Source organism: Procambarus clarkii, chromosome 75 (assembly GCF_040958095.1).
Source record: "Procambarus clarkii isolate CNS0578487 chromosome 75, FALCON_Pclarkii_2.0, whole genome shotgun sequence".
Classification (NCBI taxonomy): domain Eukaryota; kingdom Metazoa; phylum Arthropoda; class Malacostraca; order Decapoda; family Cambaridae; genus Procambarus; species Procambarus clarkii.
Genome location: NC_091224.1, coordinates 19,155,052 through 19,180,329, shown reverse-complemented (window position 1 = coordinate 19,180,329; position 25,278 = coordinate 19,155,052). Strand labels below are relative to the sequence as shown.

The 25,278-nt window shown below is 43.6% G+C and overlaps 1 protein-coding gene across 3 annotated transcripts in view; it reads right to left on the bottom strand.

The window, feature by feature from the left end:
• Positions 1–25,278, bottom strand: part of LOC123771656 (5' exonuclease Apollo) — a 53,570-nt gene that overhangs the window by 5,512 nt on the left and 22,780 nt on the right. For all 3 annotated transcript variants that reach the window (XM_045764278.2, XM_045764277.2, XM_069313239.1), the window contains exons 4-6: positions 24,324–24,462; positions 15,387–15,576; positions 2,960–3,158 (exon numbers count right to left, since the gene is read on the bottom strand). In XM_045764278.2, the coding sequence (XP_045620234.2) occupies positions 2,960–3,158; positions 15,387–15,576; positions 24,324–24,462 (528 nt within the window). The remainder of the gene's footprint in view (positions 1–2,959; positions 3,159–15,386; positions 15,577–24,323; positions 24,463–25,278) is intronic.

The following is a 25,278-nucleotide window of genomic DNA, read 5'->3' as shown; positions in this document are numbered from 1 at the left end:
TCCAAAACAAACCCCTATTCTGGTTAAAATTGCTACCAAAAGCCAAACTAGTGGATAGAACTCCCCAACAAAAAACAAGCAAACTAGTATGATATCACACGTCACCGCGCCGCTGTCTGCGCAGCTCCCCCCTCCCCGGGAGGGGGAAGGAGGAGCCTCAGACCTCTCATGCCAGCTATCGACCCATCAGTTCTGAGGCTGGATGTCAAAACACATGAAAAACCACCGACCGGAAGGAGGGAGGGTTGCCGGGGAGCCTCCGGGTCTCACCCAGAAAATGGGGTTTTCTCACCCAGAAAATGGGAAAATGCCCCCCTCAGAGAGGCAATGGGGATCAATGGCCCATAGAATTGCACATGTGATTTGGAGCATTCTATATCTGCCATCGACCGGGACAGGCACCCAGAAAGGTAAGCGCCACAAAACAAACCCCCATTCTGGTTAACAACAAAAATCGACAAACGAGTGGACAGAACTCCCCAAGAAAAACGAACTAACAAGCATGACGTCACACGAGCTGCGTCGCATGTCTGCGCAGCTCCCCCCTTCCCGGGAGGGGGAAGGGGGAGCCCCAGACCCCCGCGCCGGCGATCCCCGCCCCAGTTCTGAGGCTGGATATCAAAACTGCGAAAAAACCGCCAACCGGAGGGCGGGAGGGTGCCGGGGAGCCTCCGGGACTCACCCAGAAAATGGCGTTTCATTACATTCAATGCTGGTTTTCTGGGGGGAGCCCCTACAGCTCCCCGGAGCTACTTCACCAAAGATTACCTAAGAAAACAAGGGGACATACCCGGGAGTTAGTCGGTGCACCACTCCTCAACACGAAGTTGAGACAACAACCCAAGGACCCCTCCGGAAAGCAGCAGGCACATCTTTCGCCAGAAAAAGGGAGATGGCTGCAGATGAAGAAAACCCAGGACGGGCCTGTGTTGCTTTGGGTTGGCGGTTGCAGCCAGGTGTCTCGACATCGAGTTGAGGAGTGAGCGATGACCGCCTCCCAGGTAAGTCCCTCTTTTCCCGTCTGTGGGTAGTTAGTTCCGGGGAGCCGACGGGGCTCCCCCCAGAAAACCAGCGTTGAATGTAATGAAACGCCATTTTCTGGGTGAGTTTCGGAGACTTCCCGGCATACCTCCCTCCCTCCGGTCAGCGTTTTTTTGTGTTTTTGACATCCAGCCTCAGAACTGAGGTGTGGGTAGCTGGCATGAAGGGTCTGGGGCTCCCCCTTCCCCCTTCCGGGGAGGGGGGAGCTGCGCAGACAGCGGCGCGGCGACATGTGACGTCACACTAGTTTGCTTGTTTTCTATTGGGGAGTTCTATCCACTAGTTTGGCTTTTGGCAGCAATTTTAACCAGAATAGGGGCTTGTTTTGGGGTGCTTACCTTTCTGGGGTGCCTGATCCAGTCGATGGCAAACATAGAATGCTTCCAACCACACGGGGGTTTCTATAGGCCATTGCTCCCCTTGCCTCTCCGAGGGGGGCCCGGTTCTGGCCGGGTCCCTGGTAGGCCTAAGAACTCCATACACATGACTGATGCCAAAGTCTGGCATTAGCATATCATCCTGGGATAGCTCCGGGAAGCCTCCGGGACTCACCCAGAAAATGGCGTTTCATTACATTCATCGATGGTTTTTTAATGTTGTCTAGTGGAATAAGACTTTTAATTGAACGAAGAGGAATTCAAGGTGTAGGGAAACAACCTAGTAGATAAATGACACAAATGTATATTTACAAAACACATGCAACATTACATTACAAGTGGGGCCTTGACTTACGATTTTAATCCGTTTCCAGAGACGGATCCTAAATCGAAATATCGTTAGTCGAAACGAATTTTCCCATAAGAAATAATGGGTATTGAATTAATCCGTTCCACACCCCCAAAAATATTAACTTAAAAATACATTTTATACTGAATACAATTTTTTTCTCTAACAACAATTCTCTAACTCGAACCTGTTCACCCACCAAGCCCATCTGCCTGCCATCCAAAACCCACCTGCCTGAACCCACCTATCCTTGCCTGCCCACCCACCCACCTGCCTGCCCACCCACTTTTCCTGCCCACCTACCAGCTAGGCAGCTAACCACCCACCAGCCCCACACACTAATTAGTGTGTGTCAATTCAAATCATGAGTGTGGTATAAAAATTTTTGGAAATGGTCCAAAAGGGACCATTTCCAACAAATGGTCTCATAATAATAGAGCAATAACTGCAATTTTAACAAATATTTTAATTTTGGACGCTAATCATCAAAATTATTTATATCTTTCCAGTGTTCTGACATCAATTTTTGTGTTACGTCACTCGTTTTGGTATCAAATTGTTTACAATCTAAAGGCGCACATTTTAAAACTAGTCCCATAATAATAGCACAATAAATAGAATTTTAACAAGTATTTTAAATTTAAAAATTTAGACCCAAAAACGTATTTATAATCTTTCAAGTGTTCTGACATCAAGTTTCGTGTTACATCTTTCATTTTGGTATCAAATTGTGCGCATTCTAAAGGCGCTTATTTTGAAACTATCCCGAGGTCGATCAGATAAAAAATTAAGTTTATACAAATATTTTTGAAGTGGACGCGAGTCCTGTCCATGGCTAGGACTCAGGAGAAAAAAAAATGGATGTGATCGGTGTCCAAAGCGAGCGATAGTGTTAAGTATTGTGGCAGACACCCCAAGAAGCAGAAACGTGGCTGAAGTTGTCTTAGTGCTCCCTCATTCGACTCCACCACACTCCAAGGTTTTAATGTGAGTTATAGTCCTCGGGGAATCTGCTGGAGTACCTGTACCAGTTAGCACCACAGGGCAACGTGCAACAGTGGGTAATTGTATGGGTGCAATACAGCATATTCACCTGGTGCAATAGAAAAGCATGATACCTATTTAAAATGCATTATTCCTACCTGGTTCATTGGAGGAGCATAAAAGCCTATTACCAATACATTATTCCTACCTGGTTCATTGGAACAGCATGAATGCGTGCCTCTTCTGGATTAACAGTAAAAGCATCTGAATATTGTAAAAGCTGTAGAAGTTCATACTTGCTTTGATTCACTAATATTCTCTCTTGGAATCTACGAGCTACTGCCTCCAGTAAGTCCTCTCGTCCTAAGTCTCTAATACCAATCTTGACCACATGGTCTGGATAAGAACTGAAAGGAAAAAGAAGGTAAATATACATTTCTAGGAAACTGAGGTTGATGTACAAGTTTTTCATAAGATTACTTTTATATATAAATCAAGTGTTGAATGTAATGAAATGCCTCTGGTGGGTCTTCCCTCAGGGGCTCCCTGAGAAAGGTAGCTCCAAGGCTAATGTGCTCCACTAGACCCTTGTGAGTCATGAGCACCTACTGGAGACCAGAAGCAAAATCTGGTCCACTCAGTAGAGGCATGGGGGGGTCTGGAGATACTAGATCAACCCAGGCCAAGCGGAAAACACAAAGTTCTAAATGTAATGAGACACCTTTTTCTGTGGGGTCCTCAGTAGCTTCCTGTTGCTAGCTACCTGGTTACCTCCACCCAATTCAAGTCACACCATGCCTTTGTGATTCATTAAAAGCTAGCTGGGGACCAGAGGCTGAAACCTGGCCAGCCATCTCATTCTTAGCTAGAAAAAGACAAGCCTGCAGATGAAGAAACTGCCCATCTGGAACAGAACCCCAGGTTATGATGGAAGTGCTAGGCACTACGCTATCGTTCAATATTTTAACAGAAACATGGCTAGGTAAAGACCATGCCTAACTATACAATCTAGCCAGTTATAAAGCCATTCACACCTCCAGGCTGTTACAAACCTTATCTCCTGTGGAGGTTAGTTTCTATTATATATTATTTATTAACACAAAGGAGTTGATTAGAGAACATTTTCTTGAAAGAAATCTGAAGCTGGCAACTGGGAGGTCGTGAGTGACTATTATTATTCTGTCAGCAAAGTAAACCCTTCAACTGGAGAGCATTCATGAATATTGTGTATTGGAATAGCCAAACTGCGTGAAGGAAAAGTGGACTCAATCAAATGACCTACATGGGGAATGTGGTTAATGGAGTAATTAAGGAGTTGGATTGGAAATGTTGAAGAATGGAGTATTAGGGGCGATGATGCAACCGGGGACGCAAAGGCCATTTCTGACCTGATGTGGAGCACCAGCTGTCTGACCAGTTCTTGTTTTCTAAGGGATATCTCCGGTCGTACAATCAGATAAGCCACAGGATTGTATTCACAGGGTTGCAAAGAAGAGTAGAATGCATAGATAGCCTACGGATCAGTTAGTTTTGAGAGAGAGTCCATATTTCCTAGGGATTTATATATGTGTGATAAAGGCAGACAGAAGTAGGGCTAGAGTGCATAGTTCCAGTATTGGATTAAGAGCTGTATGGGGACCAGAGCCCATTATTGGGCTATAAGAGGCAATGTTGTTTTCCTTCTGAATGCATTGAATTATAAGGAAAGAATTCTGTTATGTAATGTTGCGTGTGTTTTATAAATATACATTTGTGTCATTTATCTACTAGGTTGTTTCCCTACATCTTGAATTCCTCTTCATTCAATTAAAAGTCTTATTCCACTATCTAATCTTGAGGTTATCTTGAGATGATTTCGGGGCTTTTTAGTGTCCCCGTGGCCCGGTCCTCGACCAGGCCTCCACCCCCAGGAAGCAGCCCATGACAGCTGACTAACACCCAGGTACCTATTTTACTGCTAGGTAACAGGGGCATAGGGTGAAAGAAACTCTGCCCACTGTTTCTCGCCGGCGCCTGGGATTGAACCCAGGACCACAGGATCACAAATCCAGCGTGCTGTCCGCTCGGCCGACCGGCTCCCTTGAGACAACATTAAAAAACCATTGTTGAATGTAATGAAACACCACTTTCTGGGTGAGTCCCGGAGGCTTCCCGGAGCTATCCCAGGATGTTATGCTAATGTCAGACTTTGGCATCAGTCATGTGTATGGAGTTCTTAGGCCTACCAGGGACCACGGCTAGAACTGGGCCCCCCTCAGAGAGGCAAGGGGAGCAATGGCCTATAGAAACCCCCCATGTGGTTGGAAGCATTATATGTTTGCCATCGACTGGATCAGGCACCCAGAAAGGTAAGCGCCCCAAAACAAACCAATATTCTGGTTAAAATTGCTACCAAAAGCCAAACTAGTGGATAGAACTCCCCAAAAGAAAACAAGCAAACTAGTGTGACGTCACACGTCGCCGCGCCGCTGTCTGCGCAGCTCCCCCCTCCCCAGGAGGGGAAAGTGGGAGCCCCAGACCCTTCATGCCAGCTACCCACACCTCAGTTCTGAGGCTGGATGTCAAAAACACGAAAAAACGCTGACCGGGGGGAGGGAGGGATGCGGGGGAGCCTCCGGGACTCACCCAGAAAATGGGGTTTCATTACATTCAACGCTGGTTTTCTGGGGGGAGCCCCGTCGGCTCCCCGCGCTAACTACCCACAGACTGGAAAAGAGGGACTTACCTGAGAGGTGGTAGTCGCTCACTCCTCAACTCGAAGTCGAGACAACTGACTGCAACCGCTGACCCAAAGCAACACAGGCCCGACGGGGCCCAGGGACATTCACGAGGTAACGAGCAGCCAGGACCCTTTTCGACCGCTAAAAGCCCCACGCCCTAATATCAGACCAAAACATATTCCCAAAGACGGCAGCAAGAGCCACGAACTTACAGACGTCATGGGCACGAGGATAGACCGCAGGCTGGCTGGATTTGATAACCCTGCGGACGACCTGGGATATCTGGTTAATACCTGGTTGATGGGATTCTGGGAGTTGTTCTACTCCCCAAGCCCGGCCCGAGGCCAGGCTTGACTTGTGAGAGTTTGGTCCACCAGGCTGTTGCTTGGAGCGGCCCGCAGGCCCACATACCCACCACAGCCCGGTTGGTCCGGCACTCTTTGGAGGAATAAATGTAGTTTCCTCTTGAAGATGTCCACGGTTGTTCCGGCAATATTTCTTATGCTTGCTGGGAGGACGTTGAACAACCGCGGACCTCTGATGTTTATACAGTGTTCTCTGATTGTGCCTATGGCACCTCTGCTCTTCACTGGTTCTATTCTGCATTTTCTTCCATAACGTTCACTCCAGTACGTTGTTATTTTACTGTGTAGATTTGGTACTTGGCCCTCCATTATCTTCCAGGTGTATATTATTTGATATCTCTCTCGTCTTCTTTCTAGTGAGTACATTTGGAGGGCTTTGAGACGATCCCAATAATTTAGGTGCTTTATTGCGTCTATGCGTGCCGTATATGTTCTCTGTATTCCCTCTATTTCAGCAATCTCTCCTGCTCTGAAGGGGAAAGTGAGTACTGAGCAGTACTCAAGACGGGACAACACAAGTGACTTGAAGAGTACAACCATTGTGATGGGATCCCTGGATTTGAAAGTTCTCGTAATCCATCCTATCATTTTTCTGGCTGTCGCAATATTTGCTTGGTTATGCTCCTTAAACGTTAGGTCGTCAGACATTATTATTCCCAAATCCTTTACATGCTGTTTTCCTACTATGGGTACATTTGATTGTGTTTTGTACTCTGTATTATGCTTAAGGCCCTCATTTTTACCGTACCTGAGTACCTGGAATTTATCACTGTTAAACATCATGTTATTTTCTGATGCCCAGTCGAAAACTTTATTAATATCAGCTTGAAGTTTTTCAATGTCTTCAGCCGAGGTAATTTTCATACTGATTTTTGTGTCATCTGCAAAGGATGATACGAAGCTGTGACTCATATTTTTGTCTATATCTGATATGAGAATAAGGAAAAGCAGCGGTGCAAGGACTGTACCCTGAGGTACAGAGCTTTTAACTGCACTTGGACTAGATTTTATATGGTTGACCGTTACTCGCTGAGTCCTGTTTGACAGAAAACTGAGTATCCAGCGTCCTACTTTACCGGTTATTCCCATTGACTTCATTTTGTGTGATATCACGCCATGGTCACATTTATCGAAAGCCTTTGCGAAGTCCGTGTATATCACATCAGCATTTTGTTTTTCTTCTAATGCCTCAGTGACTTTGTCGTAGTGCTCAAGTAGCTGTGAGAGGCACGATCTTCCCGTTCAAAATCCATGTTGGCCTGGGTTGTGAAGGTCATTGGTCTCCATGAAATTGGTGACCTGACTCCTAATCACTCTCTCAAATACTTTTATGATGTGCGATGTTAGTGCAACTGGTCTATAATTCTTTGCCAATGCTTTGCTCCCTCCCTTGTGTAGAGGGGCTATGTCTGCTACTTTAAGTGCATCTGGTATCTCCCCCGAGTCCTCAACGGAAAGGTTGATGATATTCTTGAGAGATATAAGAATTTTGCACCAAGACTGTAATTTTTTGTTGAATTATCTGCATGTCTCTTGCAAATTGTCTATACAGTATACCTCGGTCATAAAAGTATTTATGTGTACATCTGATACCATACTACTTGTGAAGGAGGAAATGTATATGATTATCTCTCAGAATGTTTGGTAATATGTTTATTGTTTGTGATGTGTGTATATGTATGTATTAAAACGATGTACTGAACGGGGTGAGAATAGCTTGAACTACCCCATCCCTTTGTGTGTATTCTACATCAATAAACTTATTTCAATTTCAATTTCAATTCCCCCGTGCCCAAGCTCTTCCTCCACACTATACTGAGTGCCTGTGCTACCGGCACTGTGCATTTCTTTATAAATATTGAATTCCATGAGTCTGGACCTGGGGCCGAGTACATGGGCATGTTTTCAATTTCTCTTTCAAAATTTAGTGCGCTCGTGTTGATATCAGTTATATTTACAGGGGTTTGAATATCCCGCATAAAGAAATTGTCTGGATCTTCCACTTTCATGTTGTTTATTGGAGTGCTAAACATGTCCTCATACTGCTTTTTTAGGATTTCACTAATTTCTTTGTCATCCTCCGTGTATGAACCTTCACTTGCACGAATGGGTCCAATACTGGCAGTGGTTTTTGCTTTTGATTTCGCATATGTGAAGAAATATTTTGGATTTTTCTTTATTTCCTGAATTGCTTTCTGTTCTAACTGCCTTTCTTCAGTTTCATATGAGTGTTTCAATTTCCGCTCGATTTCTTCAATCTCCCTATTTAAATTATTCCTTTTTTGACGGGAAATTCGTGTCTGCATAAACAGTTCCGTTATTTTTTTCCTGCGTTTATAGTGTCGTCTGCGTTCTCTTTCTACGTTGGATCTCTTTCTGGCTTTCCTCAAAGGAACATGTTTCAGACAGACTTGATACGCTTCCGAAGTCAGTTTTTCTATTCCTTCTGTAGGACTTGTATTACTTAGAACAGTTTCCCATGGAAAGTTTGTAAGTTCCCTGTTTATTATCTCCCAGTCTATCCTTTTATTATTAAAATTGAATTTACTGAATAGCCCCTCTCGCTTTATCAACGTTTTAGGTCTATTCTGAGTATTGATGGTCGTTTGCACTTCAATGAGCTTGTGATCTGAGTATGTGGTATCTGATATCATAATGTCTCTGATAATGTCTTCATTGTTCGTAAAGACCAGATCTAAAATATTTTCATTTCTCGTTGGCTCCGATATCTGCTGACTGAGTGAAAATTTGTCACAGAATCTAAGTAGTTCTCTAATCTGTGGTTGGTTAGGTCCTGATAGATTTCCTGGTATAATATTATTGTTTGCTATTTTCCACCTGAGACTAGGCAAGTTGAAGTCACCTAGGAAGATAATATCAGGTATCGGGTTCTCCAAATTATCAAGGCTATTCTCTATTTTGTTCATCTGTTCTGTGAATTCCTCAGCCGTTGCATCTGGCGGTTTGTATATTAGAATAATCACTAAATTTATTTTCTCTATTTTTAATCCCAGTACCTCTACCACCTCATTTGTAACGTTTAGGAGCTCCGAGCATACAAGGTCTTCCCTAATATACAGACCCACTCCTCCATTTGACCTAATTTTCCTATCACACCTGTATAGGTTATATCCAGGAATCCAGATCTCACTGTCCAACAAGTCCCCTGCATGGGTTTCTGTGAAAGCTCCAAATACTGCATTTGACTCCGTGAGGAGGCCATTTATGAACTGTACTTCGTTGTTTGTTCTTGTTTTCAGTCCTTGTATGTTGGCAAAGATGAATGAGGTTACTCTATTAGTGATAGTTTGAATAGGAGACTTTTTCGGCAAGCCCATTATTCGTGGACATAATGAGTTTGTTCTGACCAGTACTGATTGTTGTACTGATTTTTACACACCCAGAGCAAGTGACCAGCTCTCAGTGTCATAGTGTTACTCACGATAGGCCGAAAACCTCCAGAAAGATGGAACCGACACACCCGGGGGAACACGGAACCGATGCACCCGGGGGAACACGGAACCGAACCCAGGGAGGGGCTCGACCCCAAATCCAACTCGTACGCAGAGAGGGGGGAAAAGAAAACCCCACACCTTGTAACAACAAGCTCCGCTCAGAGGGAAGAAAAACCCAGGCGGGGTCCAGCGGGGCCCAAGGCCAAGTCCTCTCCCCAAGCACCGACCCCACAAGACAAGGACGGAGCAGCCGTAGAAGCCGGAAGAAAGCGGGCCCACTGGTAAGACCCAAAAGCTTCAGTCGGGAGACAAGACTCGAATGTCTCCGCCCCCCCGCCCTGGAAGGGGCATCCTCCGAAGCTGCCCGAGTCTCGAGATCAAGTAACCCCTGCTCCGACTCCGAAACCCTCAGACGTTTCGGGGCCGGAAGCAGGGGGGGAGGGGGGCCACAATGAACAATAGGAGGGGAAGGGTGAGGGGGTGCGGACTGAACCAGGATCGAAGCAACCCCCACCCCAAAGTCCAGGTCTCGAAAAGCAAAGCGGGGCAGCCCCGGAGCATCCGGGTGAGCAACTAACCGAGCGCGTTGCAACAAACGAAACCTAGCTTGCAACACACGCGCCGCTTTTACCCGAATAGAATCATCATTGGGTAAATTGAGTCACAAACAAGCACCAACACTCACAGGACTCGGGGTCGAAAGTATCACCGACCCAACAGGCAGCATTACGGAGGCAAAAACAATGAGGGTCACCCTGAGACAAGGGGACTGAGTAACCCTCAAACTGGCACACAGCGAGTGGGGACTCCGGGGTCACATCCATCGGACCCACGTGCCCCCTCGGGGATTCCCAGGGTCCTGAGCATTTACTTTAAGAGGTTTCGCGCTCAGGTAGTTCCAGGCAGGGTGCAGCTAACCGGCACCCAAAACTAACAAGCAAACCTCTATAGCTGTACCCCATGGACGTGTACACTCATGGGGACCTAGCAGGGGGTGCTACCGAGGAGAACCGTGGAAGGGCAAACACCAGTGGAATAATAAGGCAGAACCCCCCACAAGGCAAAAACAAAACCCCAAGGAACAGAGCCGGCCACTATGTCGGGAATACAAAGCTGCACAGCACCCTGCGCCCCTACCAGTGAAAACTGCCTCTTACCTGCAGATAACAAGGGAGAACAGAACACCCAAGAGCCCAACAGGCGGCCGAAAAACCAAACGGTAGAACGGACCAGCAGAGGCAGGTCCAGAGGAGCCTGTGGAAGGTGGCCCCAAGCCCCAAGGGCAGTACTTACAGGGCACCTAGGGAAGGCAGCCCTAGGCGCATACAGCCCGAGTACCGAAGATAACACCTGGCTCTCGCACCCACAGAAAACACACACCACACATAGAGCGGATAGAGGTGTCTAGAGATGAAGTGGAAAATATGCTAAAGGAGCTCGGTAAGAACAAAGCAGCTGGCCCAGATGGAGTTTCACCATGGGTTCTGAGAGAATGTGCATCTGAGCTCAGCATTCCACTTCACCTGATCTTTCAGGCATCCCTGTGTACAGGAATCGTAGCAGACGTGTGGAAACAGGCTAACATAGTTCCAATCGACAAAAGTGGCAGCACGGAAGACCCCCTCAATTATAGACCTGTATCATTGACAAGTGTAATAGTGAAAGTATTGGAAAAACTAATCAAAACTAGATGGGTAGAACACCTGGAGAGAAATGATATAATATCAGACAGACAGTATGGTTTTCGATCTGGAAGATCCTGTGTATCAAATTTACTCAGTTTCTATGATCGAGCCACAGAGATATTACAGGAAAAAGATGGTTGGGTTGACTGCATCTATCTGGACCTAAAAAAGGCTTTCGACAGAGTTCCACATAAGAGGTTGTTCTGGAAACTGGAAAATATTGGAGGGGTGACAGGTAAGCTTCTATCATGGATGAAAAATTTTCTGACTGATAGAAAAATGAGGGCAGAAATCAGAGGCAATGTATCGGAATGGAGAAATGTCACAAGTGGAGTACCACAGGGTTCAGTTCTTGCACCAGTGATGTTTATTGTCTACATAAATGATCTACCAGTTTGTATACAGAATTATATGAACATGTTTGCTGATGATGCTAAGATAATAGGAAGGATAAGAAATTTAGATGATTGTCATGCCCTTCAAGAAGACCTGGACAAAATAAGTATACACAGCACCACTTGGCAAATGGAATTTAATGTTAATAAATGTCATGTTATGGAATGTGGAATAGGAGAACATAGACCCCACACAACCTATATATTATGTGAGAAATCTTTAAAGAATTCTGATAAAGAAAGAGATCTAGGGGTGGTTCTAGATAGAAATCTATCACCTGAGGACCACATAAAGAATATTGTGCAAGGAGCCTATGCTATGCTTTCTAACTTCAGAATTGCATTTAATTACATGGGTGGCGATATACTAAAGAAATTGTTCATGACTTTTGTTAGGCCAAAGCTAGAATATGCAGCTGTTGTGTGGTGCCCATATCTTAAGAAGCACATCAACAAACTGGAAAAGGTGCAAAGACATGCTACTAAGTGGCTCCCAGAACTGAAGGGCAAGAGCTACGAGGAGAGGTTAGAAGCATTAAATATGCCAAAACTAGAAGACAGAAGAAAAAGAGGTGATATGATCACTACGTACAAAATAGTAACAGGAATTGATAAAATCGACAGGGAAGACTTCCTGAGACCTGGAACTTCAAGAACAAGAGGTCATAGATTTAAACTAGCTAAACACAGATGCCGAAGAAATATAAGAAAATTCACCTTCGCAAATAGAGTGGTAGACGGTTGGAACAAGTTAAGTGAGAAGGTGGTGGAGGCCAAGACCGTCAGTAGTTTCAAAGCGTTATATGACAAAGAGTGCTGGGAAGACGGGACACCACGAGCATAGCTCTCATCCTGTAACTACACTTAGGTAATTACACACAGTCAGAAGGCAACGCTACCACCCTCCCTTCCATAGCATTACTCCTCCCTCCATGGAGCACAGCGCTAAATATCACCACAATCCTGCTATTATCAGAACCCTGGTCAGTTTTATCAGTCAGGGATCTTCTGTAATAATATCATCGCTAAATAATAGCAAGAACATGTATATTACGGCATTTTTAGGCGATGCTGTGGTCACAAGCTGAACAGCAGTGCTGTGAGCTCATGCTGCGTGTGTCAGGCTTGGTGGTTTACTCAATACTGAGGCCCCTCACACCTGGGAATTTGGCCCACGATTTAAAAAAAAAAATGGTGTCTGTTTACAAGAGCCCTGATGAAGGTGTGGTGAACCCCGTGTATCCGTGGGCTGTTTAAATCTTGCGTAGTACTCCAAAACATCATACGATGTCGAGCGCAAGTTACTGCAAGTCGCTCAACACATCATATGATGTCGTGCGCAGCTAAAGGGTTAAACTCTTTCTTATCTGCATCACTCATTCCAAGGGGGTTTTCTTTATAAGATCTTCATGCAATAGCCTTGCTTTTTCACAAATGATGGCCTCTGAAATGCTTTCACCTGCTAAATGCCCGAAACGTCTGCCCGAAACGCTGCGCGTACTAGTGGCTTTACAAGAGTGCAATTACTGTACTATGCTATGTATTCTCACAAACCCAATGTACCTTCTTGTATATAAATAAATAAATAAATAAATAAATAAATAAATAAATAAATAAATAAATAAATGCTTGTTTATCCAAATTAACCACTAAACTGCGCCAACAGAGTATTCTCGGCCGGTGGGAAACTGCGTCAACTGAGAAAACTCATATAGATTTTTTCGTACCCACTCTCAAGGTGTGCGAGGTTGGTTGTGTACGAAATGGACTCTTAGGACCTCCAGTGAGAGGCAGCTATCTTGAGAAAAATTCCCAGAATGCCCTAGGGCTGCTGGCTGGGTTAGTACTGAATGAGCAACCATGGGTGGCGCACACGCCTCTGGCTCCCAAACACCTGTCCGACGCAGTGTTGAAAGATAATGCTCTGTCGGTGAAATTCAAACCTTATTGTTTGAAGAACATAAGGGTTATAATATTGGTGAAGCTAGGCGCAATAAGGACCTAACACAAAGGTCAGATGCAAGTGATACAGCACCTTATGAGGACGATACAACAAGAGTATCCAGTTGTAGCTCTGAGCGTCACCCTTGCAATCCTATGCTATCTCCAATTTATTTAGATGATACATAGATGATACATAGATGAATCGTTTTCTGCGTTCAGTGATGATGCATCTGATACAAGTAGCATAGATGAAAAGTATTAGCAGAATCCAGGGTGAAGTTTTCCATAGATATTTTCAAGAATACCTGAAACTCTTCCTGACTGACGAACACTCTTTGAGGCTAGGTGAATCTCTCTCTGACTGACAAACGCTCTTTGAGGCAAGCTGAATCTCTTCCTGTGTGGGGTCATACAAAGCAATCTTTTCAAGACTACCTTACAAATTGATCTTTTCCTATAATCTTTTCAATACTACCTTATGCTTTACAAGCTTGGCTACATACAACCTACAAGTACCAAACACAAATGAGTGATGCATCACATTATTGTGATTTCTGTGTGTAATACAAGTACTAAAGCCAAGGGTGTACGTGAGTGTGTTATTTGCAAGCACACAGAATGAAGAAACAGGAAGCGAAAATTTATCTGTACCTGGTGCAACGAGAACAAAGTCACGCTGTGCACCATGCTCTACTTCATTGATTATTACTCACTTCCGAAGTACTGTGTGTATAATACAAGTGTGTTACTGTGTAAATAGTGTGAAACTGTACATATTGTAATTTTAGTGAATTTTTAACACGTAATATTGCGACAATAAACATTTATTGTGGACACATTACTGACACATGTATCACAGTTCCATGGAACATTATGAACATTTTACTGTATACATACTGCAAAGGACACAAATATGCATCATATACAATAAAAAAACAAATAAAACCACATTGGAAATACATAGAACAAATAATTGAAAATATATTTGTGGCAACACCCGGTGCTTAAATTGCCAGAGCGACTGTGTCTGAGCAATTCATGCAAGGGAAGACCAGGCCCTGAAGACATCACAGTGCACCTTGTCCACATCCCCACAGCCAAAGTAAGTGGAATTTCGTATTTATTTTCACATAGACATGTTCAGGGAAAGAAATTTATCATTTTACAAAGAAAAAATAATTTTTTGTGAACACTTTATTTCATGTGCACCGGGGGAAATTCACAATAAACTCCGTGCAGCATGGTGGTTAAAGGTTAAAACACGTCCCCTAATGATCGCATAAAATATGGATTTTTTACAAATATTTTAATTTTGGACATCAACTACGTCCCTAAGGAACGTCTGCAGAGTAATTTGTGGACGTCATCTCTGTCCCTAAGGAACGAAAGTGTTAAGTGGACCAAATTTGTGTGATATTCTGACTTACTAGGGCATGGTGTGGCTTATGTGTAGTGTTATCCAGGCAGCTAACACCAGTGACCCCAATAATGGAGGGCAAACCCAGAAAAACCACTGGACAATGACACAACTCTGAAGAGGATGACCAGGAAGAGCCCAAGATGCAACCCCAACACAGAGGTCCAATACAACATATTGCCCACACGAGTATGGAAACACCTATGGACCCAACAGACTGAGTGGCAGAGACAGCGAGAGAGGCAATCAGCAAATGCCAAAGCAAAGGAATATCCAGAGGAGCCATAGAATACAGCATCAAGTTTGGAGGGAAAGTGCAATATTCCCCCACTGAGGGAGACTTGCATGCAAATGGTGGCACAAACCCAAATACAGACTGGCTGGAAGACCAGGCACACCTTACATTACAATTACCTTGCGATGATTCCAGGGCTCAAGGTCCCCGCTGCCCAGTCTCTAACCAGGCTTCCAGGTTGATGGACTAATCAACCAGGCTGTTGGACGCAGCTGCTCGCAGCTTGACGTACGAATAACAGCCTGGTTGATCAGGTATTTCTGCAGTAGTAAAAATTATACCATTAAAGCTGAACAAAATAAAAATTAGCTTTTACAAATTGAACACTGATGAACAAGAATTAAAAATGCACAACATACTCAATAATTTTAAAAAGCTCTTGCTTGGCATCTTCTCTGGATGGGAAGTCACAGTAAGGTGCAGAGAATGTGTTATCGAGGTAGAGTATGTCCAGTGCATTCTGCTCCACCACGTTCCTCAACACCTGGTGATCTAAGAGCTCTGGATACCATCGCATGTCACCACAGTACAGAATATTGCCAAAGTACCCTGAAAAATTGGATGGATTCATTAAGAAAAATTAAGCCACATCAGTAAAACTTGTATGTTTGAAATTTGTATCAGCAATGAACATAATAGTAATCTTAAGGAGATTTTTTTGGGGGAGGAGGGTCCCCTCAGGAACTTCCCAATGCTATAATCTGGCAATAACCAAGCCTCAGAAAAACACAGCAGCCACCAGCCAAGAATGCCCTGACTTAACACTATCGGTCACTTTGGACCGGACTCTCGTCATTATTTTTCTCCTGAGTCCTAACTTAGGACCGGACTTGCGTCCACTACAAAAATAATTGTATAAAATTCACTTTTTATCCAGTCGACCTCGGGATAGTATCAAAATGAGCGCCTTTAGAATCCGCACAATTTGATACCAAAATGAAAGATGTAACATGAAACTTGATGTCCGAACACTTATATGATTATAAATAGGTTTTTGGTCAAAATTTTAAAATATTTGTTAAAATTCTATTTATTGTGCTATTATGTTGGGACTAGTTTTAAAATGCGCGCCTTTACGTCGCGAACAATTTGATACCAAAATGAAAGATGTAACACAAAAATTTATGTCAGAACACTGGAAAAATATAATAATTTTGTGATGATGAGCTTCCAGAATTAAAATATTTGTTAAAATTCCAGTTATTGCTCTATTATTATGGGACTAGTTTTAAAATACGCACCTTTTTATTGCAAATAATTTGATACCAAAATGAGAGAAGTAACACGAAAATTGATGTAATCAAACTGAACGAGTATACACATTAGGTTGCAGTATACAAATTGGTGCTCGTTCATGGATAACTTTAGGTTTTTCTGCGGGGAGGCACTCCAGGCTTTTGTACATTATATTCATACACATCTGTAGGGAATTTAATTGCGAACACAATGATATCAAACCGAGCAACGTAGCACGAGAATTAAGGTGAGAAAAATGGAACGCATATACACATTTTACTGATTTTGTGCGCTCACGGCTAACTTTTGCCGACTTTAGGCTTTGCTGTTGGGAGTCACGCCATGCTTTTGGACATTATATTTATACACACCTGTAGGGAATTTAATTGCGAACACAATGATACCAAAACAAACGATGTAGCACCAGAATTAAGGTGAGAAAACTGAGACGAGTATACACATTTAGGCGTCACCGCACGCTCGCCCGCACCATTGAGGCCATGACTTCAAAGTCTGTGGCGTGCTCATGGGGTGCGCGATAGTGTTAAGAGCCACAGTAAAGTGTAAACACTAGGCACATGCAAAGTGGGTGACATATAACGCACATTGTAAGGAAGGGACCCTTTTAATATACAGTGAAACCTCGATTTTCAAATACCCCTCTTTTCAAATTTTTTGGTTCTCGAGCTCAATTTCTTAAAAAAAATTTGACTCGGTATTCGAGGTTTGTCTCGGTGCTCGAGTTTGTTGATATACATATGGGCCAACCGAGCACGTGGCGTGCTTTAGTTAATCAGTGTCTCCTGCCTAGTGACGACTGCGCTTGAATTCTTGGTGAAGAATTTCATTGTTTATATGCTTTTTTGGTTTCTGAACATAAACGTTCTTATTATATATCACGCCATGGGTTCCAAGAAAGTCAGTGGTAAAGTTCAATCTAAGAAAATAGTTGTGAGGATGACGATCATTCAAGAGATCATTCATAGTGAAACAATGTGATGTAAAAAACCAGCGTTGAATGTAATGAAACGCCATTTTCTGGGTGAGTTCCGGAGGCTCCCCGGAGCTTACTAGGCTGATATGCTAATGTCAGACTTTGGCATCAGTCATGTGTATGGAGTTCTTGTGGGCCTACCGGGGACCACGAACCAGAACCTGGCCCCCTCTAGAGAGGCAAGGGGAGCAATGGCCTATAGAACCCCCGTGTGATTGGAAGCATTCTATGTCTGCCATCGACTGGGTTAGGCACCCAGAAAGGTAGGCGTGCCAAAACAAACCCCTATTCTGGAGAAGATTGCAACCAAAGACCGAACGAGTGGATAGAACTCCCCAAACGAAAACGAGCAAACTTGTATGACGTCACCCATCATCGCGCCGCTGTCTGCGCAGCTCCCCTCTTCCCTGGAGGAGGAAGGGGTAGCCCCAGACGCACCACGCCGGCGTCCTACACCCCAGATCTGAGGCTGGATTTCAAAACACGCGAAAAACCGCCGACTGGAGGGAGGGAGGGATGCCAGGGAGCCTCCGGAACTCACCCAGAAAATGGCGTTTCATTACATTCAATGCTGGTTTTCTGGAGGGAGCCCCTACGGCTCCCCGGAGCTAACTACCCACTGAGGAAAGAGAATAGGGACTTACCCGGGAGGCGGTTGCCGCTCACTCCTCAACGCAAAGTCGAGACAACTGGCTGCATCCGCCGACCCAAAGCGACACAAGCCCGACTGGGCCCAGGAATGTTTACAAGGTAACGAGCAGCCAAGACCCTGTTCGACCTCTAAAATTCCCACGCCCAAATGTCAGCCCAGGACATATTTCCAAAGATGGCGGCAAGAGCCGCGAACTTGCGGACGTCATGGGCACGGGAAAAGACTGCAGGCTGGCTAGCCTTAATTAACCTGCGGACGACATGGACTGAGACTTTTTAGACTGCCAAAATCCCAGAGCCCAAATATCAACGTAAGATATATTTACAAAGACATCTATAAGGCAAAGGCCAAGGCAGTGTACTTTCAAATATTATGGTCATGCAGGTAGACCACAGGCTGGCTAAACTTAATGACGCTGCAGAGGACCTCAAAAACATGAGCCTTCGAACAGCTAACCAGGAACACCAGATCCACTAACAAAGTGTCCACCATGGGAGAATTGGAAGCATGAACATAATAGCAGAGAGTCCCCACTGGACAATATATGATGCACCATCTAGCCAAACCAACTAAGCTACAATAACATGAGAACATCTCTGGAAACCAACCTACTTGTTCTTTGCCGGAAAAGGAGGAGCCGGCTGCAAGCGAACAAAACACCCACCAGGGCCAAAAGAACAAATACAGTGGCACCTCGACTTACGATTGTCTCGACTTACGATAATTTTGAGTTACAATGTAAATTTGATAAAAAAATGCGACTCGACTTAAGACAGTGTCGTCGACTAACGATATTTGTTGGTACACGTTTGGGTCGACCGAGCGTGTGGTTCCTGGTCACGCGAGCCGACCTGCCTCAGTTTACTAGAGCTGCCCGCTTAGTGAAAATCACGCCTATAAAAATTTCCGTTTTTGTGGTGATTTTTTGCTTTTTGAACATAAAACTGATTATTATATATCATGCCATGGGTCCCAAGAAAGTCAGTGGTAAGGTTCAACATATGAAAAGACATGTAAGAATGACAATAGAGGAAAAATAAGAGGTCATGTGTAAACATGAAAATGGTACTAGCATTGTTGAACTAGCTAGGCAGTAGCTAGGCTCTTCTCCTTCAGAGAAGGAGGCGGCGGCATCAGAGGATGTCCCTTCCTCATTAATTAAGAAAATGTGTGCAGTATGGGAAGGACTGCAAAGTTTTGCTGAAAAGAATCACCCAGATAAAGCTGTAACAGCCCGTTGCATTGATCTTTTTAATGACAATGTGTTGCCTCACTACAGACAAGTGTTGGAAAGAAGGGAAAAACAATCTTCAATGGAACGATTTCTAGCGAGAAAATCAAACAGTGAGCCAGAAGCAGGTCCTAGTGGTATGCAGGCAAAATGTGCCAGTGTGTGTACTCCAGAGAAGTCCTCACTGCCTGATGTTATAATGGAAGGGGACTCCCCTTCCAAACAGTAACACCTCTCCTCCCCCTCCTCACCATCTTCCATACGCCATCAAGAGTCCTCCATAAAGGTAAGATAAACAGATGTACTGTATTGTAGTTAGAGAAAAAAATTGTATTCAGTATAAAATGTATTTGTAAGTTAATATTTTGGAGGGTGGGAAACGGATTAATTCAATTCCCTTTATTTCTCATGGGAAAAATCACTTCGACTTACGATATTTCGACTTACGATCGGTCTCTGTGAACGGATTACCATCATAAATCAAGGGCCCACTGTACCCTGTTTCTGGAGAAAAGCATGAAGCTCCCAACCCAACCAGAGGCAAAGACTATCAAGAAAAAGATCCTTAGAAATAGTATCCCATAAACAGAGGAGACAAAAAAGAAAGAACAGTCCCCCAGGACCTAGCAGGCTCAAATGGTACACGAGTAGGATAGAGGTTAAATAACGAGCAAGACAGCCTGCGAAACTGCACCGAGTTAGTACCAACGCCGAACGCAAGCTGCAGCAGCTCTGCCAGCGCTGACCAATACGAGATGACAGTAGTTGGCATAAGATACTGATCAAGAAAAAGTCAAGAAAGAAAGAAAGGAGAACATTATCCACTTGGCACTGAAAAACAATGATGAAGAGAAAGGAAGTGGTGAAAGGACCATCATGAAATTTCATACTGCCACCTAGATAAAGAATACAGGTGGGACACCAACAAAAAAGCCACCTGCTTGCAGTAAAGATGACAATAGAGATGCATCAAGCAGTCCAGTTATGAAGGGCAGAAGAGAAGGTTGAATCAGTAAAATATGTCACTGGGTTTAGCTTATGGAAAGAGACAGAACCGTGGACAAATTTCCACATACAGAAACCAAGGAAGTGGTGCCAGAAACCAAGACTAAGCTGGCCACCAATGAGCCTGAAGGGCCACCTTTCTATGATAGGACTCCAATGTGGCCAGGGCCTGGAGCATCAGCTGGATGGGGGAAAAGAGATAAAGGAACCCTCACTTGGAACCAGTGCAGCTGAAAGGTTTCTATCATGAGAGCATCCTGATTGGGAAATAAGAGCCACATAAAGAGGAAGATGCCAATTCCATGCAGATGTGAAGAGGAGCACATCAGGACATCCGAATGTTTCACACAGCCAAAGGAAAGAAGAAAAGGAAGGAACTGAGACAGACCATCTATGATAGCGTTGGACACTCCCCAAGCATGAACTGCACAGAGAAACAAACCTTGAGAACCCAACAGAAGAGCTACTTGCATTGTTGAGCTCAAAAGGGTAACAGACCAAAGAGAGCCTCACAATTCAGACAATGAACTATTAAAGCACAGTCCGAATAGAGCCAGAGCTCAGAGCCCTGAGGAACCTAAATTCTCCACAGCAAATGCCACATGGCCGCAAACTCCTGCATTGTATGGAAAGCTCAGAGAAGGGAAGGAAACCAGTGACCTTGAGAGGCCTGCTGAGCGCTGATCACATAGCTCCCGCCTAGAGCTGAGGCATCCGTAAAGACATCTTTGGAATCCACACTCAGTGGTCACAGCATAGGCAATAAAAGATGGCACTGGAGGAACTAGAACAACCTCCAGAGCCACACCCTACCTAGTGGAAAAACCACACAGGCAAAGTTCAGATACCTGCACAATCGCTTGAGTACCCCAGTACCAACAGATGGCAGGGCTGCAGCCGGAGTAAAGGCGCCGGAGGAAAACTATGACAAATGAATCCCAGACATAGCCCAGCCAAGTCCCAACTTGGGACAGAACCAACTGGGATTTCCATTGGTTCACTGGGAACTAGAACCCTGGCAAGCTGAGAAAGAACCAGATCCCTGGTTAGCAGACGCATCAACTGACTGGGAATCTACATTAGCCAGTCGTCGAGTTAGACGAAAACACACACCCCCAACAAGTGAAGACGATGCACCACAACTCAAACCAACCTGGTAAAAACATAAGGAGCCAGATTCAGACAAAAGGGAAGAACCAGAAAAGTAATAATGTTAAGTTCCTCTATAGTAAATACAGAGATAAAATATTTTATTAAAAATACCTCTCATCTCTTCGTCGCTATCAGTTATCTGACCTGTTTCAGTTTTTAACCACTTAACTGCACCAACTGAGTATTCTCGGTCAGCGGGAAACTGCGCCAACTGAGAAAACTCTTTTTGGTTTTTCGGTACTAATTCTAAATGTGTATGAGGTTGGTTGTGTACGAAATGGACTCTTAGGACCTCCAGTGAGAGGCAGCCATCTGGGAAAAAAATTCCCAGAATGCCCTAGGGCTGCTGGCTGGGTTAGTACTGAATGAGCAACCATGGGTGGTGCATACACCTCTGGCTCCCAAACACCTGTCCGACACAGTGTTGAAAGATAACGCTCTGTCGGTGAAATTCAAACCTTATTGTTTGAAGAACATAAGGGTCATAATATTGGTGAAGCTAGGTGCAATAAGGACCTAACACAATGGTCGGATGCAAATGATACAACACCTATGAGGACGATACAGCGAGAGTATCCAGCTGTAGCTCTGAGTGTTACCCTTACAATCCTATGCTATCTACAATTTATTTAGATGATACATAGATGATTCATTTTCTGCGTTCAGTGATGATGCATCTGATACAAATAGCATAGATGAACAGTGTTAGCGGCTTCCATGGTGGTGTTTTCCATAGATATTTTCAAGAATACCTGAATCTCTTCCTAACTGGTGGACACTCTTTGAGGCTAGCTGAATCTCTTTCTGACTGACGGACACTCTTGAGGTAAGCTGAATCTCTTCCTGTGTGGGACCATACAAAGCGATCTTTTCAAGACTACCTTACAAATTGATCTCTTCCTATAATCTTTTCAATACTACCTTATGCTTTACAAGCTGGCTACATACAACCTACAAATACTAAAGCCAAGGGTGTACGTGAGTGTGTTATTTGCAAGCACACAGAATGACGAAACAGGAAGCGAAAATTTATCTGTACTTGGTGCACTGAGAGCGAAGTTGCGCTGTGTACCATGGGCTACTTCATTGATTATTACTCACATCCGAAGTACTGAGTGTGTAATACAGTGTGTTACTGTGTAAATAGTGTGTGAAACTGCACATAGTGTAATTTTAGTGAATTTTTAATAGGTAATATTGCGACAATAAACATTTATTGTGGACACATTACTGACACATGTATCACAGTTTCATGGAATATTATGAATGTTCTACTGTATACATATTGTAAAGGGCACAAATATGCATCATATACGATAAAAAACAAATAAAACCGCATTGGAAATACATAAAACAAATAATTGAAAATACTGTAACCCCGCGATTATCCGGGATTCGAGCATCCGGAAAATGCCCTTATACGGCCAAAATCATGATCGGATAAAGTTATTACAATATCCGGCCAAAATGGCCACAGGAACCGGATAAAAGCTGGTTTGGCCGGATGAAAATTCGGCCATACCGTATTAATCCCGTCTGTGGCTCTAGACGCAGGGTGGAAGAGGGGGTGGGGTGGGTGGGTGGTGTCGGGAGGGACCACCTGGGTACAGGAATTGCCCTTAATTTTAGAACAATTAATCATAGCCAAAAACAAATGAAATAAGTACTAGTAATTATGTAATAACAAATAAATAAGTTTCCTAAAAGCAATGTGCACAGGCTGAAGTTTCCTTCAAAAATATTGTGAGTTTTTTCCTCCTGGCGGCCTACGTAACGTGCTATAGCTGCCCCACCCCAAGTGGACCCGTCCAACACTGGCCAACCCATGTGCGTCTATCCCTCGTGTTATACACAGTGCTGCACCATTAGTGAAATATTTTTTTAAATAACTTTTTTATTTTCATAGTAACTTTGAACATTTTTGGCCAAGACTATGTCTGGTAGCAGCATCAATCGTTCTGGAGGTGTTAAGAGGAAGAAGGTTGTCCTAGACAAGTTATGTGTTGCTCAACCAGTGAGGCGTCACAGGCAGCCAAGCGCCTTCAACAAGTGAGGCATCACAGGCAAGCCAAATGCCTTCAACAAGTGAGGCTTCACAGGGAAGTGAGGCGCAAGCAAGCGCCTTTAACAAGTGAGGCGTCACAGGCAAGCCAAGCGCCTTCAACAAGTGAGGGCATGCAAGCGCTTCAACAAGTGAGGCCTCACAGGCAATCCAAATGCCTTCAACCAGTGAGGATTCAGCAGCTGGCAGTCAAAATTAACTTTGCTTAATGAACTGTACAGTAATTTTAAGTGTTAATTTTAGTGTTGTGTTAGTATAGGTTACGTAAATTGTTAAGAATTCTTAACTTCAAGATGTGTGGCATCAATCAAGAAGACGAACACCAACAAGGAAAGTTGAGGTTTCTAGTAGAATATTTAATAATTATATGTGGCAAGGCAATTCAAATTATGTTGTTTGTAGTACAAAAATACTAGTTGGAAGTGGTTAGTTTTGGACTCGTAGGTGAAAAAGTACCATTATCCGAAAAATGTGATAATCCAGCTGGGGGTCCTTCCCATATAGTTCGGATGATTGAGTGGAGACAGTATATTTGTGGCAACACCCGGTGCTTGAATGGCCCGCGCTACCGAAGCTGGGCAATTCACGCACAGGCGACCAGGCCCTGATGACGTCACAGCGCACCTTGTCCATGTCCCCACAGCCAAAGTAAGTGGATTTTTTTTTTTTTTACATAGACATGTTCAGGGAAGGGAATTTATCATTTTACAAAGAAAAAAGAATTTTTTGGGAACACTATTTCATGCGCACCGGGGGAATTTCACAATAAACTCGGCGCAGCACGGAGGTTAATGGACCTACCCTTTCCCTAATCTTTGTTCCAGGATACTGGCAACTTTTCCCTACAATATGTGTCTGCAAGGAGTTAAAGTAAAGATTTTGAGATCTACAATGTAAAGCTTTGACAAATATATTAGGAAAAATCACTGCCAAGCATATGCAAAGTAGAGTTAGATTAAGTTACCTTGGAAGAGGAACATTACTGCCCCTGGTACATGGTTGGCATCCAGGACAGTAACACTGATGGGGTAATTGCCGCCTTTGTCCACAGGAATTAAGTAAGTCTCCCCAACTTCCAGCTCCCGCATTATGCTCTTCGGCAACTGTTGGTAAGGTAACGTGAATAACTGATCAGCATACAAAAATTCTCTGGCATAATAATATTTAGATCACTTATATAAGATAAAAATTAAAGCAATAAGTAAACTCAGTAAAATATACAAGGTTAATTAAAATGGTCCCTAACAATCAACTTAACAAGCTCACTTGAAATAAAACCTAAAACGACTGGTAGACTGGTAAAGAGATCATGTTTAAAAATCATAAAATACATGTGTAGGAGGCAGCCTGATTTATTAACCCTTACACTGCTACAGCCTGGGATGTAACTGTGGGTATTAGCTTGGGCTGGGTGAAAATATATTTGAATTTTGTGAAAATTAATATTAAATGTTAAACAAATCTCCAACTTATTGGCTTCAGCGTCGTGAAAGTTTCATCCCAATATTTTCAGAAATGGATTTTAGACCATTTTTTTTAAAAGAAGAGTCTTTTATTGACAAGGAGAACAGCTCTTATTAACTAGAACTGAGGGATAATGCAGTAATAAGGAAATGCAAGCACCTGTCCTATGCACAAAGAAGAAAATAATTAAAAGTGCCCAAAAAGTGGATATGCAGTTGGTGCTTTTATAGCATTGCTGAATAATACATAATAACACAAATAATAATGAATAAGTATGTTATTATACTTTATTTTGTTATATATCATACAAATATATTGTTCAATAGTAATACCTGTTACTTTCACCAATGTCCACAAAAAAATTTTTGGGGAATTTTTTTTTTCTTTTTTTTCTTCTTTGTCTATCATCTGATTTGTTTATAACCTCTACAACCAGGAGAATGCATACATGTCCA